Raw genomic sequence first — 17,215 nt, 5'->3', positions numbered from 1 at the left:
GAGCCCGGGCTGTGGAGCCCATCGTTGGGTAGGGACCGTCTCTATATTTTGCCAACTTGTACTTCCCAAGCGCTTAGTACAGTGCTCTGCACACAGTAAATGCTCAATAAATATGATTGATTAATTGATTGATTGAGTCAGAGGTCATGGGTTCAAATCCCGGGTCTGCCAATTGTCAGCCGTGTGACTTTGGGCAAGTCACTTCTCTGGGCCTCAGTTACCTCAACTGTAAAATGCGGATTAATACCGTGAGCCCCCCGTGGGACAACCTGATCACCTTGTAACCTCCCCAGCGCTTAGAACAGTGCTTTGCACATAGTAAGCGCTTAATAAATGCCATCATCATTATTATTATTATCCAGACCCATGGAAAAATACCTTAAAATTGTAAGTATTTTTATTTTTCAAAGCCATTTCACATCAATTATCTCATTTTATTCTCAAAACATCCCTGCAAAGAAAGGAGAGGCACATATTATCCTCTCCATTTAACAGATGAGGTAACTGAGTGACCTGTTCGAGGTCACAGAGCAGAGTTGGGTGTTCTCACTCACAGTCCCATGCTTATCATCATCATCACCAATCGTATTTATTGAGCGCTTACTACGTGCAGAGCACTGTACTAAGCGCTTGGGAAGTACAAATTGGCAACATATAGAGACAGTCCCTACCCAACAGTGGGCTCACAGTCTAAAAGGGGAAGACAGAGAACAAAACCAAACATACTAACAAAATAAAATAAATAGAATAGATATGTACAAGTAAAATAAATAAAGAAAGAAATAAAGAAATATCCCTTCCATGCTCTGCTCAGTGTTCCCCCCATGACTGGTCAATGCTGGTCCTAAAGGAATCAACTGAGGCAGAGAGAGGAAGCATAGGGGACACTCTTCATTCTTTCAATCGTATTTATTGAGCGCTTACTGTGTGCAGAGCACTGTACTAAGTGCTTGAAAAGCACAATTCGGCAACAGATAGGGCCGATCCCCACCCAACAACGGGCTCACAGTCTAGAAGGGGGAAACAGACAAAACAAAACAAGCAGACAGGCATCCGTAGCATCAAAAGAGATCAACAGAATTATAGATCTATGCACATCATTAATAAAATAAATAGAATAATAAATATGTCCAAATATGAGCCCGCTGTTGGGTAGGGACCGTCTCTAGATGTTGCCAACTTGTACTTCCCAAGCGCTTAGTACAGTGCTCTGCACACAGTAAGTGCTCAATAAATACGATTGCAGCGTGGCTCAGTGGAAAGAGCCAGGGCTTTGGAGTCAGAGGTCATGGGTTCGAATCCCAGCTCTGCCACATGTCTGCTGTGTGACCCTGGGCATGTCACTTCACTTCTCTGAGCTTCAGTTACCTCATCTGTAAAATGGGGACTAAGACTGTGGGGCAACCTGATCACCTTGTATCCTCCCCAGCGCTTAGAACAGTGTTTTGCACATAGTAAGCGCTTAACAAATGCCATTATTATTATTATTATTATTGAATGAATGAATATACACAAGTGCTGTGGGGCAGGGGAGTGAGTAGAGCTTAGGGAGGGAGTCGGGGCGATGGGAAGGGGAGGAGGAGCGGAGGAAAAGTGGGTGGGCTCAGTGTGGGAAGGCCTCCTGGAGGAGGTGAGCTCTCATTGATGTGTCCAGAAGGCACCGGGGAGGATGGGAGGGGGCAATGCTAATCACAACGCCCATCTGGCCGGACAGCCCTGGCCGCCCCTTGAACATCCCCGGGCAGTTCAGATCAATCAATCAATCCATCAATCGTATTTACTGAGCGCTTACTGTGTGCAGAGCACCGTACTAAGCGCTTGGGAAGTCCAAGTTGGCAGCATCTAGAGACAGTCCCTACCCAACAGTGGGCTCACAGTCTAGAAGGCCTGCATACAATCCAGGATTTGGGAGCAAATGGATGTGGACCCCACGATGGCATCCTCCCGGCTAGGGTGGCACACTGCTGGCTTCTGGGAGTAGGTGGCGGAGCGTCTCATCTCCCTTATCCCCTGGAAGAGGAGAGGCGTGAGGACAGTGAGCCTCAGACTTTAGCCACAGCCTTTAGACTGGGAGCCCACTGTTGGGTAGGGACTGTCTCTATATGTTGCCAACTTGTACTTCCCAAGCGCTTAGTACAGTGCTCTTCACACAGTAAGCGCTCAATAAATACGATTGATTGATTGATTGATTGATTGACAGGAGTTGACTGTTCATGGTGGGGAGAAGAGGGGCTACATCTCCTAGTCTGGAGCAGGTGGACGGTTAGGAGGCCACCCTGTTATGGCTGGACTGTTCCCGGCCCCCCATCCCCCTTCCCGCCCCCTGCCTGTGCTCCAGGACTCCCTCTACCAAGCTAGGGACCCGTGGCTCAGTGGAAAGAGCACGGGCTTGGGAGTCAGAGGTCACGGGTTCGAATTCCGGCCCCACCACTTGTCAGCTGGGCGACCTTGGGCAAGCCACTTAACTTCTCTGCGCCTCAGTTACCTCATCTGGAAAATGGGGGTGAAGACTGTGAGCCCCATGTGGGGCAACCTGATCACCTTGTATCCCCCCAATGCTTAGAACAGTGCTTTGCACATAGTAAGCGCTTAACAAATACCATTATTATTATTATTATAACTATCAGGTCCACTAAGGCTTTGCCTCTCCAGACACACACCCAACCTGGGCTGAGCTGCGTGGGAAGGCGCCTGGGCCCCGTCTCCCGCCCAGTGGGGCAGGGCCAGCTTCATTCATTCATTCATTCATTCAATTGTATTTATTGAGCGCTTACTGTGTACAGAGCACTGTACTAAGCGCTTGGGAAATCCAAGTTGGCAACATACAGAGACGGTCCCTACCCAACAGCGGGCTCACAGTCTAGAAGATACGACCAAATGAAGAATGAATGGATAATGACGTGTTTACTGTGTGCCGAACTCTGTACTAAGCGCTCTTTCCACGGAGCCACAGATCAGAGCGTAGGTCTCCCGGCTTCCAAGCCGCCCAGTCGTTGCCCCCAAAGCCCCCTTACTTCAGACATTTGGCCATCGGAGGCAAGGAAAAATTGGCTGCACTCTCCCGTTTCATGTCGTTCTGTTATGCTGTGGGAAGAGAAGCAGCTCTTCTGAAAAGCAGCAGCGTGGCTCAGTGGAAAGAGCCCGGGTTTGGGAGTCGGAGGTCACGGGTTCAAATCCCGGCTCCGCCACTTGTCAGCTGTGTGACTTTGGGCAAGTCACTTCACTTCTCCGGGCCTCAGTGACCTCGTCTGTAAAAGGGGGATGAAGACTGTGAGCCCCACGTGGGATAACTTGATGGCCTTGAAACCTCCCTAGCGCTTAGAACTGTGCTTCGCACATAGGACGTGCTTAACAAATGCCATTATTATTATTATTATTATGTACGGCATAACACGGAAGCTCGTTTCAGCCCCGGGGAACCTAGAGTGTGTGTGTGGTGGGGGAAGACCCCTTGCTCCATCCCCACTGTACCCCACTTCCAGGGTCTGTTGACCCCGGGCACAGCTTCTGACTGAGGCTGGGGACCTAAAAATGCGTGACCCGTGCGGCTGCTTACCTTGTGAGCAGTCCTTAGCGGGTGCGGCCACCCATCTCTGGAAAGAAGATGGGCCTCCTTTGCCTCCATCCCCAGCGCCCTCAGAGAAGGGCCTGCAGAGGACACGGGGAGGGGTCGTCTCCAGGGACAGGTGATGTGGGGAGATCAAGGGACAGAGGGACGGACAGGGGGGCGTTGGGAATAATAAACGATGGCATCTGTTAAGCCCTTACTATGTGCCGAGCACCGTTGTAAGCGCTGGAGGAGATACAAGGTCATCAGGTGGTGGGGCTCACAGTCTTCATCTCCGTTTTACAGAGGAGGGAACTGAGGCACAGAGAAGTAGCTTGCCCAAGGTCACCCAGCAGGCAAGTGTGGCTTAGTGGAAAGAGCCCGGGCTTGGGAGTCAGAGGTCGTGGGTTCTAATCCCGGCTCCGCCACCTGTCTGCTGTGTACTTCACTTCTCTGGGCCTCAGTTCCCTCCTCTGCAAAATGGGGGTAAAGACTGTAAGTCCCACGTGGGACCACCTGATGACCCTGGATGTCCCCCCCGGCGCTTAGAACAGTGCTCGGCACATAGTAAGCGCTTAACAAATACCAACATTATTATTATTCTCTGGGCCTCAGTTCCCTCCTCTGCAAAATGGGGATGGAGACTGAGCTCCACTTGGGATCACCTCATGACCTTGGATGTCCTGCAGCGCTTAGAACAGTGTTCGGCACCTAGTAAGCGCTTGACAAATACCGTGATTATGAAGTGTCGGGGGCGGGCTGGGAGCCCAGGTCTTCGGAAGGGAGAAGGGAGAAGGGGGTAAGGGGGAAAGGGGGAAGGGGGAAGGGGGGAGGGGGGGAAGGGGGGGAGGGGGGAAGGGAAAGGGGGAAGGGGGAAGGGGGAGGGGGAAAGGGAAAGGGGGAAGGAGGAAAGGGGAAGGGGAGAAGGGGGAAGGAGGAAAGGGGAAGGGGGAAAGGGGAAGGAGGAAAGGGGAAGGAGGAAAGGGGGAAGGGGAAGGGGAGAAAGGGAAAGGGGGAAGGAGGAAGGGGGAAGGGGAGAGGGGGAAGGGGGAAGTAGGAAAGGGGAAAGGAGAAAAGGGAAAGGGGGAAGGGAGAAGGGGGAAGAGGGGAAGGGAGAAGGGGGGAAGGGGGAAAGGGGGGAAGGGGAAAGGGGGAACGGGGAAGGGGGAAAGGGGGAAAGGGAGAAGGGGGAAGAAGGGGAAAGGGGGAAGAAGGGGAAAGGGGGAAGGGGGAAAGGGGAAGGGGGAAGGGGGAAGGCGGGTGGGCCCGAGGGAGGAGTAGCAGCAGTAGCAGCAGATGCCGGGGCGTCCCAGAGGGTGGGGAAGGGCCGGGCCCTCTCCGGCCGGGGGTGGGCCAGCCTCGGGGGTCCGGAGGGAGGCCGTGGGCATTAGGAGGGAGGGGGGGGGTCCCTCCGAAAGTTGGGCTTCCCGCCGGGCCCCGGGGGCGTTTGGAGAGGGGTGGGGCTGCGGGGCGGGGCGGGGCGGGCCCTCCTCCTCCTCCTCCATCCCCCGGTGCCCCCCGTGCCCCCCGTGCCCCCGGCCGGCCGGTCGGCGGTCGGTGGGTGGGTGGGTGGCAGGGTAGAGGCGGTCGGGGGAGGCGGGGCCCGGCCCCGGGGGCGGGGGAGGGGGCGGGCCCGGGCCCAAGGGCGGCTCGGATGCGGCAGCACCGGCGCTGCCCGGAGGAGGAGGGCGAGGAGGAGCCGCAGGTAAGCCCGGCCGCGGGGAGGGAGGACTGTCCGGGCGGGACCGGCACAAGTTCTTCTTTTGGGGGGGCCGGGGGCGGGGGGCTCTCTCTCCCCCCACCCCCCGACACACACGCGGGCACACGCACGGACAGACAGACACGCACACACATGGGCACAGACACACGGGCACAGAGACAGACGCACACACATGGGCGCGCACACACACACACACACACACACACACACACACGGGCGCACACACAGACAGACGCACACACATGGGCACACACGTGGGCACACCCACACAGACACACACACACGGGCGGGCACAGACAGACAGACACGCACACACACACGGGCACAGGCACACACAGGCAGACACATTCATTCGTTCAGTCGTATTGATTGAGCGCTGAACTGTGTGCGGAGCACTGGACTAAGCGCTTGGGAAGTGCAAGTCGGCAACACCTAGGGACGGTCCCTACCCAACGGCGGGCTCACAGTCTAGGAGGGGGAGAACACACACACACACACACACACACACACACACACACACACACACACACCGACCCACACGGGCACCCACATGGGCACACACACCCACACAGACCCACACGGGCACCCACATGGGCACCCACATGGGCACACACACACAGACCCACACGGGCACCCACATGGGCGCACACAGACACAGACCCACACGGGCACCCACATGGGCACACACAGACACAGACCCACACGGGCACCCACATGGGCACACACACACACACACACACACACACACACACACACACACACACAGACCCACACGGGCACACACAGACAGACACGCACACACATGGGCACCCACGGGCACCCACAGACACAGACACACATGGGCACCCACATGGGCGCACACACACATGGGCACACAGACACAGACCCACACGGGCACCCACATGGGCACACACGCACCCAGACACAGACCCACACGGGCACCCACATGGGCACACACACACACACATACAGACCCACACGGGCACACACAGACAGACACGCACACACATGGGCACCCACAGACACAGACACACATGGGCACACACAGACAGACACGCACGCACACACACACACACACACACACACACACACACACACACACACGGGCACAGACAGACAGACAGACTGACAGACTGACAGAGGCAGAGAGAGGGAGAGAGAGAGGCGCCGGGCGGTGTCCCTCCGGAGCCGGTGACCTCGCCACCATCCCAAGGTCGGTTTCCAAGTCCCGCTCCCCCCCCCTCCCCCCGGTTAGAGCAGCGCTCAGCGCTTAGGACAGGGCTGGGCACTTAGTCGGCGCTTAACGAATACCGTTACATATATAAAAAAAACCCAACCAGAGGTGGTTGAGGGCGCTGGGGGGGAGGGGAGGGGATGGAGAAGGGGGGGATCTCTGTCCTTGGGGGGGAGGTGATGGAGAAGGGGGGGGAAATCTCTGTCTTTGGGGGTGAGGTGATGGGGGGGGGGAATCTCTGTCTTTGGGGGTGAGGTGATGGAAAAGGGGGGCTCTCTCTCCTTGGGGGGTGAGGTGATGGAGAAGGGGGGCTCTCTGTCCTTTGGGGGTAAGGTGATGGAGAAGAGGGGCTTTCTCCTAAGAGGGCGGGAAGTGATGGAGAAGGGGTCTCTCTCCTTGGGGGGGGGAGGTGATGGAGAAGGGGGGCTCTCTGTCCTTGGGGGGGTAAGGTGATGGAGAAGAGGGGCTTTCTCCTAAGGGGGCGGGAGGTGATGGAGAAGGGGTCTCTCTTCTTGGGGGGGAGGTGATGGAGAAGGGGGGCTCTCCTTGGGGACGAGGTGATGGAGAAGGGGGGACCCACTCTCCTTGGGGGGGAGGGGATGGAGAAGGGGGCTCTCTCTTCTTGGTGGGGGGAGGTGATGGAGAAGGGGGGCTCTCTCCCTTGGTGGGGGGAGGTGATGGAGAAGGGGTACGCGCTCTCCTTGGGAGGGTGAGGTGATGGAGAAGTGGGGGGATCTCTGTCCTTGGGGGGTGAGGTGATGGAGAAGGAGGGCTCTCTCTCCTTGGGGGGGAGGTGATGGAGAAGGAGGGCTCTCTCTCTTCTGGGAGGGGGAGGCGATGGAGAAGGGGGGGCTCTCTCTCCTTGGGGGGAGGTGTGATGGAGGGGGGTGGATCTCTCTCCTTGAGGGGAGGTGATGAGGGGTTCTCTCTCGGGGGTGAGGTGATGAAGAAGCGGGGCTCTGTCCTTGGGGGGAGAGGTGATGGAGAGGAGGGGCTCTCTCTGGGGGGAGAGGTGATGGAAAGGAGGGGCTGTCTCTCTTTGGGGGGAGAGGTGATGGAGAGGAGGGGCTCTCTCTCTATGGGGGGAGAGGTGATGGAGAGGAGGGGCTCTCAAGGAGGAGGTGATGGACGGGGGGCTCTCTCTTGGGGAGGAGGTGATGGAGAGGGGGGCTCTCTCCTTGGAGGGAGACGATGGAGAGAGGGGTGGCTCTCTCTCCTTGGAAATCAGTTTCAGAGACAGTTCAGGGATGAAGCCCCCCCGCCACCACCACCAAGCAGAAGCAGCGTGTCTTAGTGGAAAGAGCCCGGGCTTGGGAGTCTGAGGTCATGGGTTCTAATCCCGGCCCCGCCACTTGTCTGCTGTGTGACTTTGGGCAAGTCACTCAACTTCTCTGGGCCTCAGTTACCTCATCTCTCAAATGGGGATGAAGACTGTGAGCCCCACGTGGGACAACCTGATTACCTTGTATCTCCCCCAGCGCTTAGAACAGTGCTTGGCACCTAACAAATACCATTATTATTGTTGTTATAGCTGCTGTGTGACCATGGGCAAGTCACTTAACTTCTCTGGGCCTCAGTCACCTCATCTGTAAATTGGGAATGAAGACAGCGAGCCCCATGTGGGACAACCTGCTTACCTTGTATCTCTCCCCGTATTTAGAACAGTGCTTGGCACATAGTAAGGGCTTAACAAACACCATTATTATTATTGTTATCATCATCATTATAGCTGCTATGTAACCTTGGGCAAGTCACTTAACTTCCCTGGGCCTCAGTCACCTCATCTGTAAAATGGTGATGAAGGCTGTGAGCCCCACGTGGGACAACCTGCTTACCTTGTATCTCCCCCGGCGCTTAGAACAGTGCTTGGCACCTAGTAAGCATTTAAGAAATGCCATCATTATTATTAAAATGGGGCTAAAGACCGTGAGCCCCACGTGGGACAACCTGCTTACCCCTGTATCCCCCCGGTGCTTAGAACAGTGCTTGGCACCCAGTAAGCGCTTAACAAATACCATTATTATTGTCTTTATTACCACCACCACTGCCCAGCACCAGCCTTTGAGGAAGGAGCAGATTTGGCTCACTGTACCTAGTTCTCGCCTGTCCCGCCATCGACCCCCAGCCCACGTCCTCCCCATGGCCTGGAATGCCCTCCCTCCCAACATCTGTGGGGAAGCAGCGTGGCTCAGTGGAAAGAGCCCAGGCTTTGGAGTCAGAGGTCAGGGGTTCAAATCCCGGCTTTGCCAATTGTCAGCTGGGTGACTTTGGGCAAGTCACTTCACTTCTCTGGGCCTCAGTTACCTCATCTGGAAAATGGGGATTAAGACTGATCAGGTTGATCACCTTGTAACCTCCCGAGCGCTTAGGACAGTGCTTTGCACATAGTAAGCGCTTAATAAATGCCATCATCATTATTATTATCCACCAAGCTAGCTCTCTTCCTCCCTTCAAAGCCCTACTGAGAGCTCACCTCCTCACACTGAGCCCCCTTTTTCCTCTCCTCCTTCCCCTCCCCACAGCACCTGTATATGTTTGTACAGATTTATTACTCTGACTTGTACGCATTTACTATTCTATTTTGTTCATGATGTGCATTTAGCTGCAATTCTATTTGTTTTGACGACTTGACACCTGTCCACATGTTTTGTTTTGTTGTCCGTCCCGCACTTCTAGACTGTGAGCCCGTTGGTGGGTAGGGACCGTCTCTAGATGTGGCCAACTTGGACTCTGCACACAGTAAGCGCTCAATAAATACGATTGATTGAATGCATGAACGAATTTGGCGTGACGAGGAGGGAGTGTGAGAGTGTGTTTGTGTGTATTTGTGTGTGTTTGTGTGTGTTTGTGGTTGAAGGGGGGGAGGGCGAGCTTGGGGACGGGGCTGGGGGCAAAGTCCCGATCAGCTCTGGGACCCAGGCACCTTCCACCCGAAGGGGGACCGAACCGCCCAGGGTGTTTGGATGCGAGACACGAAAATTATCCCCAACGGGAATAGTCGAGAGGGATAACAAGCGCAAGTTGGGTGGGAGCTTTGTGTTTTTTTCTTTAAAGTGACTCCTGTTTTCCTCCCTAGGAGATGGGCAGAGGAAGCACCAGTGGAAACCCACGAGGCAAGCATTTTAAGCCGCGCTTTCCGGGTAAATTCTCCTGTCCATCTCAAAATCGTCCTTGAGTCAGTGCAGTTTGTCTTGCTTCCTTTACTGTAGAAAGGATTCATTCATTCAATCGTATTTATTGAGCGCTTACTGTGTGCAGAGCACTGGACAGTGCTTCGGTAGAGGGAGAGAGCCCCACCTCAAGCCCCAGTAATAATAATAATTATGGTATCATCGTCATCATCATCAATTGTATTTATTGAGCGCTTACTATGTGCAGAGCACTGTACTAAGCGCTTGGGAAGTACAAATTGGCAACATATAGAGACAGTCCCTACCCAACAGTGGGCTCACAGTCTAAAAGGGGGAGACAGAGAACAAAACCAAACATACTAACAAAATAAAATGAATAGGATATGTACAAATAAAATAAATAAATAAATAGAGTAAAAAATATGTACAAACAGTAAAAAATATGTACAAAATATGTACAAGCGCTTCAAATACCATAATTATTATTATTACTGGGGCTTGAGGTGGGGCTCTCTCCCTTAAGCGCTTACTATAATAATAATGTTGGTATTTGCTAAGCGCTTACTATAATAATAATGTTGGTATTTGTTAAGCGCTTACTATGTGCCAAGCACTGTTCTGGGCGCTGGGAGAGATCCAAGGTGATCAAGTTGTCCCACGTGGGGCTCCCAGTCTTCATCCCCATTTTACAGAGGAGGGAACTGAGGCCCAGAGACGTGAAGTGACTGCCCAAAGTCACCCAGCTGCGAGTGGCGGAGCCGGGATTAGAACCCGCGACCTCTGACTCCCGAGCCCGGGATCTTTCCCCTGAGTCACTGCCAAGTACTGTACTACAATTCACCATTCCCTCCAAATCCTCTCCTCTCTCCAGAAGGAGTTTTGTCACCATTTACTCCCATTCCTGTTCTGATTCTTACAAGCCAGCTGGCCGGTCCTTTCTCCGGATTTGGTTCAAATGTTCTACCGTCCAATCTAATTTTCTCCTGTCTCTGCCTTTGCAGTCCGAGCTAGATTTATCTCTCTTCTGCGTCACCCCGGGGTCCAATACTTCCTTCCATCTCGCTTTCGACCTGGCTAGTCTGGCCCCTGCCCAAGTCCCCGGCCAGCGACCTTTTCCTCCGCCAACTCACGAGAGGTATGTTTTCCAGCCCTCTGTCTGCCCGCGAGCTTCCCCTGGATTTGCCCAGCTCCATCAAATGCTCCTTAGAGTTTTCCTGGCAAGAGAGAAAGGCAGGCTTGAGTCGGAGGAGTGCCAAGCTTCCAGGACAATTTTCTCTTCATTTTGAGGCCCTGGCTGGCATCTCCCTATCTAAGAAAAAAAAAAAATGCAGGACAAACCCAGATTGCTTCCTCTTCAATCATCATCAATCGTATTTATTGAGCGCTTACTGTGTGCAGAGCACTGTACTAGGAGCTTGGGAAGTACAAGTTGGCAACACATAGAGACAGTCCCTACCCAACAGTGGGCTCACAGTCTAAAAGGGGGAGACAGAGAACAAAACCAAACATACTAACAAAATAAAATAAATAGATATGTACAAGTAAAATAAATAAATAAATAAATAAATAGAGTAATAAATATGTACAAACATATATACATATATACAGGTACGATGGCTTGCACCACTGGCAGTCTATTTGTAATGCCATCCTTTTGCCAGTTTGGCAGCCCCAATTCCCCGGCTGTTGGTCTACAATGACCTTAGAGTTGTTTAGATTTAGAAGTTTACCCAAAGGGAAAATGAAAAAAAGAAAACCAGAACACATTCCTCATGGTGTGCAAAGATAATTTTTTTTCTTGTCTGATTTTATCATTTATCTGCTTGTCGCAGGGAAATAATGGCGACTTCTAAGACCTTTGAGTTTAGTTTTATGCTGAAACTGTGGTTCAATTTAAAATTTAAAAAACAGGTTTGCTGGGTAGATAATACCCAGCAGCATGAAGTATGGATTGAAGTGGAGAGAGACACGAGGATGGGAGATCAGAGAGAAGGCTGGTGCAGTAGTCCAGACGGGATAGGATGAGAGCTTGAATGACCAGGGTAGTGGTTGGGATGGAGAGGAAAGGGCGGATCCTGGCAATGTTGCGGAGCTGAGACCGGCAGGTTTTGGTCACGGCTTGGATTTGAGGGGTGAATGAGAAAGCGGAGTCGAGGATGACACCAAGGTTGCGGGCTTGTGAGACGGGAAGGATGGTAGTGCCGTCAACAGAGATGGGAAAGTCAGGGAGAGGGCAAGGTTTGGGAGGGAACGATATCCAACTGAAACCAAATATCCTTGGTTTTCTTTCTCCACACTCGAGTCTTTTTCAATTTTGCTCCTCCTTTTTCTTATCGAAAAATCGAGGGGTCTTCCTTGCTACCTGAAAAGGAAGGTTTCCCATGGGTCATGCTGATGGAATGAGAGAAATTGCTCCTTTGCTGTTTTCATCTGCCATTCACCCGTCACCACCTCTCAGTTAACAGGCCAAAAAACTCAGTTGTAGCACTCTGCTGTGCTGGCAGCCTTCATTTTCTTTTGGAATTCTTGGCATCTCTTCCATCGATCATTGATGTCAGGGTGTTAACATCACTTGCAAGAAATGGTCAAAAGAAACGTTCAAGAGTCAGAACTATGAATAAAGGAAAAACTGATCATTGGGATGCAAAAATGAGTCTCTCTCTCTCTCTCCCTCTCCCTCTCCCTGCTAAACAATAAAAGCCAGAAGACATGACTGTTAGTTTACTATTGGAAATTACAGACAGACCTTTCATTACAATAATTCTCTCTAATGCCAATGCCACAAAAGACACTGTTGGAGCCAAATACATTGTTGTGGCTATTTAATAGCACTCTCAGTCTCCGTAGGGGCTCTCCTGAGAAGCAGTGTGGTTTAGTGGAAAGAGCATGGGCTTGGGAGTTCTAATCCCACCTCCGCCACTTGTCTGCTGTGTGACCCTGGGCAAGCCACTTAACTTCTCTGTGCCTCAGTTACCTCATCTGTAAAATGGGGAATAAGACTGTGAGCCCCACATGGGGCAACCTGATGACCCTATATCTACCTCAGGGCTTAGAACAGTGCTGGACACATTAATACCATAATTATTATTATTAGATGCGACAACTCCCAATATTTCTGAAGCTTCACACTTGGGATTTATCCTTTAGACGAAGGCATGGGAGTAATCATGAATATATCCAAAACCAAACCATCACTTTTCAATAGGGTACTATACTGCCTCGCCCGTGAACAGATCAATCAATCAGTAGTATTTATTGAGCACTTATTATGTGCAGAATACTGTATTAAGCGCTTGCCAAAAATCAAACCATCACTTTTCAATAGAGTACTATACTGCCTCACCCGTGAACGGATCAATCAATCAATCAGTGGTATTTATTGAGCACTTATGTGCAGAATACTGTATTAAACGCTTGCCAAAAATCAAACCATCACTTTTCAATAGAGTACTATACTGCCTCACCCGTGAACAGATCAATCGATCAGTGGTATTTATTGAGCACTTATTATGTGCAGAACACTGTATTAAACGCTTGCCAAAAATCAAACCATCACTTTTCAATAGAGTACTGTAGTGCCTCGCCCGTGAGCAGATCAATCAATCAGTCAGTGGTATTTATTGAGCACTTATGTGCAGAATACTGTATTAAACGCTTGCCAAAAATCAAACCATCACTTTTCAATAGAGTACTATAGTGCCTTGCCTGTGAGCAGATCAATCAATCAGTCAGTGGTATTTATTGAGCACTTATTATGTGCAGAATACTGTATTAAACGCTTGCCAAAAATCAAACCATCACTTTTCAATAGAGTACTATACTGCCTCATCTGTGAACAGATCAATCAGTGGTATTTATTGAGCACTTATTATGTGCAGAATACTGTATTAGATGCTTGCCAAAACCAAACCATGACTTTTCAATAGAGTACTGTAGTGCCTCGCCCGTGAACAGATCAATCAATCAGTCAGTGGTATTTATTGAGCACTTATTATGTGCAGAATACTGTATTAAACGCTTGCCAAAAATCAAACCATCACTTTCAACAGAGTACTATACTGCCTCGCCCGTGAACAGATCAATCAGTGGTATTTATTGAGCACTTATTATGTGCAGAATACTGTATTAAACGCTTGCCAAAAATCAAACCATGACTTTTCAACAGAGTACTGTAGTGCCTCACCCGTGAGCAGATCAATCAATCAGTCAGTGGTATTTATTGAGCACTTATTATGTGCAGAATACTGTATTAAACGCTTGCCAAAAATCAAACCATCACTTTTCAATACAGTACTATACTGCCTCACCCGTGAACTGATCAATCAATCAATCAGTGGTATTTATTGAGCACTTATTATGTGCAGAATACTGTACTAGATGCTTGCCAAAACCAAACCATGACTTTTCAATAGAGTACTGTAGTGCCTCGCCCGTGAACAGATCAATCAATCAGTCAGTGGTATTTATTGAGCACTTATTATGTGCAGAATACTGTATTAAACGCTTGCCAAAAATCAAACCATCACTTTCAACAGAGTACTATACTGCCTCGCCCGTGAACAGATCAATCAGTGGTATTTATTGAGCACTTATTATGTGCAGAATACTGTATTAAACGCTTGCCAAAAATCAAACCATGACTTTTCAACAGAGTACTGTAGTGCCTCGCCCGTGAGCAGATCAATCAATCAGTCAGTGGTATTTATTGAGCACTTATTATGTGCAGAATACTGTATTAAACGCTTGCCAAAAATCAAACCATCACTTTTCAATACAGTACTATACTGCCTCACCCGTGAACTGATCAATCAATCAATCAGTGGTATTTATTGAGCACTTATTATGTGCAGAATACTGTATTAGATGCTTGCCAAAATCAAACCATGACTTTTCAATAGAGTACTGTAGTGCCTCGCCCGTGAGCAGATCAATCAATCAGTCAGTGGTATTTATTGAGCACTTATTATGTGCAGAATACTGTATTAAACGCTTGGGAGAGTCCGATACAAGAGACAGCAGACACGTTCCCTGCCCACAATGAGCAAAACAATATTAGGCAAACTAGTGATAGGAATACAGAGTTGACTACAGAGTAATACTAGCATTGTATTCCAAGCACAGGATCTCAGAAGAAGATAGGTCAGTGAAGGACCTTTTGGAATTAATTTCAACAGCAAATAAATCACAGGCTGAAGTAAATTAAGCCGTGAACCAAGGACCAGCTTGTGCAGGCGGACAGAGCGGAACAAAAGATTCAGTGGGGAGAAGATGAGGAACGGGAGCTCGGTACAGCGAGAGATGATTCCAGTGATAAAGGGCTGATTAAAATGCAGTTAGGTTTGGGAGTCAGAGGAGACAGTGAGTCACCAGAGAACTAAATACACATTCATATCGTGCAGGTGTTGGGCAGGGGAGAGAGGATTCTGACAATTATTACGAAGGTGTTTTTAACGGCGACCCTTCTATAAACATTTCACTGCAGGACTGGAAGCGAGCCATTCCTATATCACAGAGAGAGAGAGAGAGAGAGAGAGAGAGAGAGAGAGAGAAAGAGGGAGAGTGTCTGTGTGTTTCCTTTTTCAGGACAGGAATCCAAGTAGCCAAAACACTTAAGACAGTGAAGCAGGATGTGAGGGGGAATAAATAGCCATACTTCTCCCTCCGGACCTAAAGGTCATTCAAGTTAAAAAAAATAAAAGTCAAGAGGCGCCTTTCATCACCCTCAGGGAAAGTTATCTTAAAGCCAACTTTCTGGGGCAGATTTAGCTACGCAGGCGGCATTGTGTCTCTTCGAGACTATGAGGTGCGAAGAGAGGATGGCGTGTAGTTCTGGAGTCTCCCAGCTCAGCTTGGGAAATCAGTCAGAGGTGGCCTATAGAAGGGATGGGGCTTGGGACGTTTCTCCTTTCAACCACCGTCCTCCCTGGATCCTTTAGTTCCAGACCAATTGGACTCCACATGGAGCGATTCGACTTCGTGCCAGGAGATGCAGGGCCCTGGAGCAATGACCCCAGTGGGCCTTCACCCTATATAGGCTGCTACCCCGGTAGCGATCACGGCAGCAAGGCTCCTGGAGTAAACCACTGCCCTTTCCCAGGCTCCGTATTTTTTTTAATGGTATTCGTTAAGCGCTTACTATGTGCAAAGCACTGTTCTAAGCGCTGGGGAGGTTACGAGGTGATCAGGTTGTCAGTATTTGCTCTGTAGTCACAGGACCAGAGAGACCAGTGAACTGACTGGAAAAGGCAGCCCCGCACCAAAGAGTGGGTCGTGGTAGCATTTAGGTAGTTAAAGCAGTTAATCTCTTTTTGGACCAGAGAGCAACACATTGATTCTTTCCTTATGAGATGATTCGTTTAAGGTTCAGAAAATTGGGGGGGGGCCAAAATGCAAAGGCACAGAAACACCCAACTTGGAGCAAACTGGGTTGAAATGGCTTTTGCGAAAAAACAATAAAGAGGGCGTTAATTTGGCTGGGGAATAGCATCGCTGTGAAGTACTGAAGCAACATGACTAAGCCAGTATTAGATTAGTAAGGTCTTACTAGGCTTCCGAGTGACAGATTGAATCCATTCAATCTTCTATTCAGCTAGCAGTGTAGCCTTTAAGCTGGTGAGCCTCAGCCCACATGCCCTAGCCCCCGGGTGGGTCCTATACCCTGAGATCTTTGACTATTGCTGGTGGTGAACAGTCGGGACATGGGCTCCTTTTTCCACAGTGTCCAAATCATTCCTACCGGTATTAGGCCCCATCCTCTATTTGCTAATTCACACTAATTAGGGTGGTGCAGTCACTCTGATGCATTCACCAAATGGCACCCTAAAGGTCTGAAAGGATTTAATGTTCTTAAACTCCTAGCCTAATGTCAGGGAGTGGAGACTCCGGCCATGTTGATCACAGATATATGGAGCTAAAAGAGGATCTTCTGAGGACATCTAGTCTCCGCATTTATTCCCCATATGGCCATTTATCTTTGTTGCACACTCAGAGCTCGTAGCATCATGCTCTACACATAGTAGACACTCAAGAAATACTATTGTTGGATTGAGTTAATTGGCCTGTATTTAATAATGATGGCATTTATTTAGTGCTTACTGTGTGCAAAGTACTGTTCTAAGAGCTGGAGAGGTTACAAGGTGATCAGGTTGCCCCACGGGGGGGCTCACACTCTTAATCCCCATTTTACAGATGAGGTACTGAGGCCCAGAGAAGTGAAGTGACTTGCCCAAAGTCACACAGCTGACAGTTGGCGGAGCCGGGGCTTGAACCCATGATCTCTGACTCCAAAGCCCATGCTCTTTCCACTGTATTTGCAGATAAAGGTCATCTAATATAGTTTGGTCATTTAAAAATGTCACAAACATTGTTTTCTGGGGCGATCTCTGTACAGAATCTGGGATTTCCTTAATCACTGTGATTAAACTATGCTTATCTCTAGACCGTAAGCTCCCTCACTGAGGGCTCTCAATCTACCATTTCTATTGTACTGTAGTCTTCCAAGCACTTAGTACAGTGCTGCGCACAAAGTAAGCACTCAATAAATACCAGTGATTGATTACAAGCACAGCAAACACACATACACA

General features: G+C 50.1%; 2 protein-coding genes across 6 annotated transcripts in view; one reads left to right on the top strand and one right to left on the bottom strand.

The window, feature by feature from the left end:
• The first annotated feature begins 9,578 nt into the window (after nt 1-9,578).
• ANKRD34B (ankyrin repeat domain 34B) overlaps nt 9,579-17,215 on the top strand; it is a 40,790-nt gene continuing 33,153 nt past the window's right edge. For 4 of the 5 annotated variants that reach the window (XR_005455929.1, XR_005455930.1, XM_038765652.1 and 1 more), the window contains exons 1-2: nt 9,579-9,641; nt 10,634-10,767. The gene's annotated coding sequence lies outside the window, so the exon portion shown is untranslated. The remainder of the gene's footprint in view (nt 9,642-10,633; nt 10,768-17,215) is intronic. The other variant, XM_038765654.1, reaches the window with a different exon arrangement.
• FAM151B (family with sequence similarity 151 member B) overlaps nt 11,811-17,215 on the bottom strand; it is a 52,487-nt gene continuing 47,082 nt past the window's right edge. Inside the window, exon 6 of the mRNA XM_038765656.1 lies at nt 11,811-12,203. Within this exon, the coding sequence (XP_038621584.1) occupies nt 12,140-12,203 (64 nt within the window). The 3' untranslated portion in view covers nt 11,811-12,139. The remainder of the gene's footprint in view (nt 12,204-17,215) is intronic.

The sequence above is a fragment of the Tachyglossus aculeatus genome, chromosome 23 (assembly GCF_015852505.1).
Source record: "Tachyglossus aculeatus isolate mTacAcu1 chromosome 23, mTacAcu1.pri, whole genome shotgun sequence".
NCBI lineage: Eukaryota > Metazoa > Chordata > Mammalia > Monotremata > Tachyglossidae > Tachyglossus > Tachyglossus aculeatus.
The sequence above is the reverse complement of the archived record's forward strand: the minus strand, read 5'-3'. Positions and strand labels throughout refer to the sequence as shown.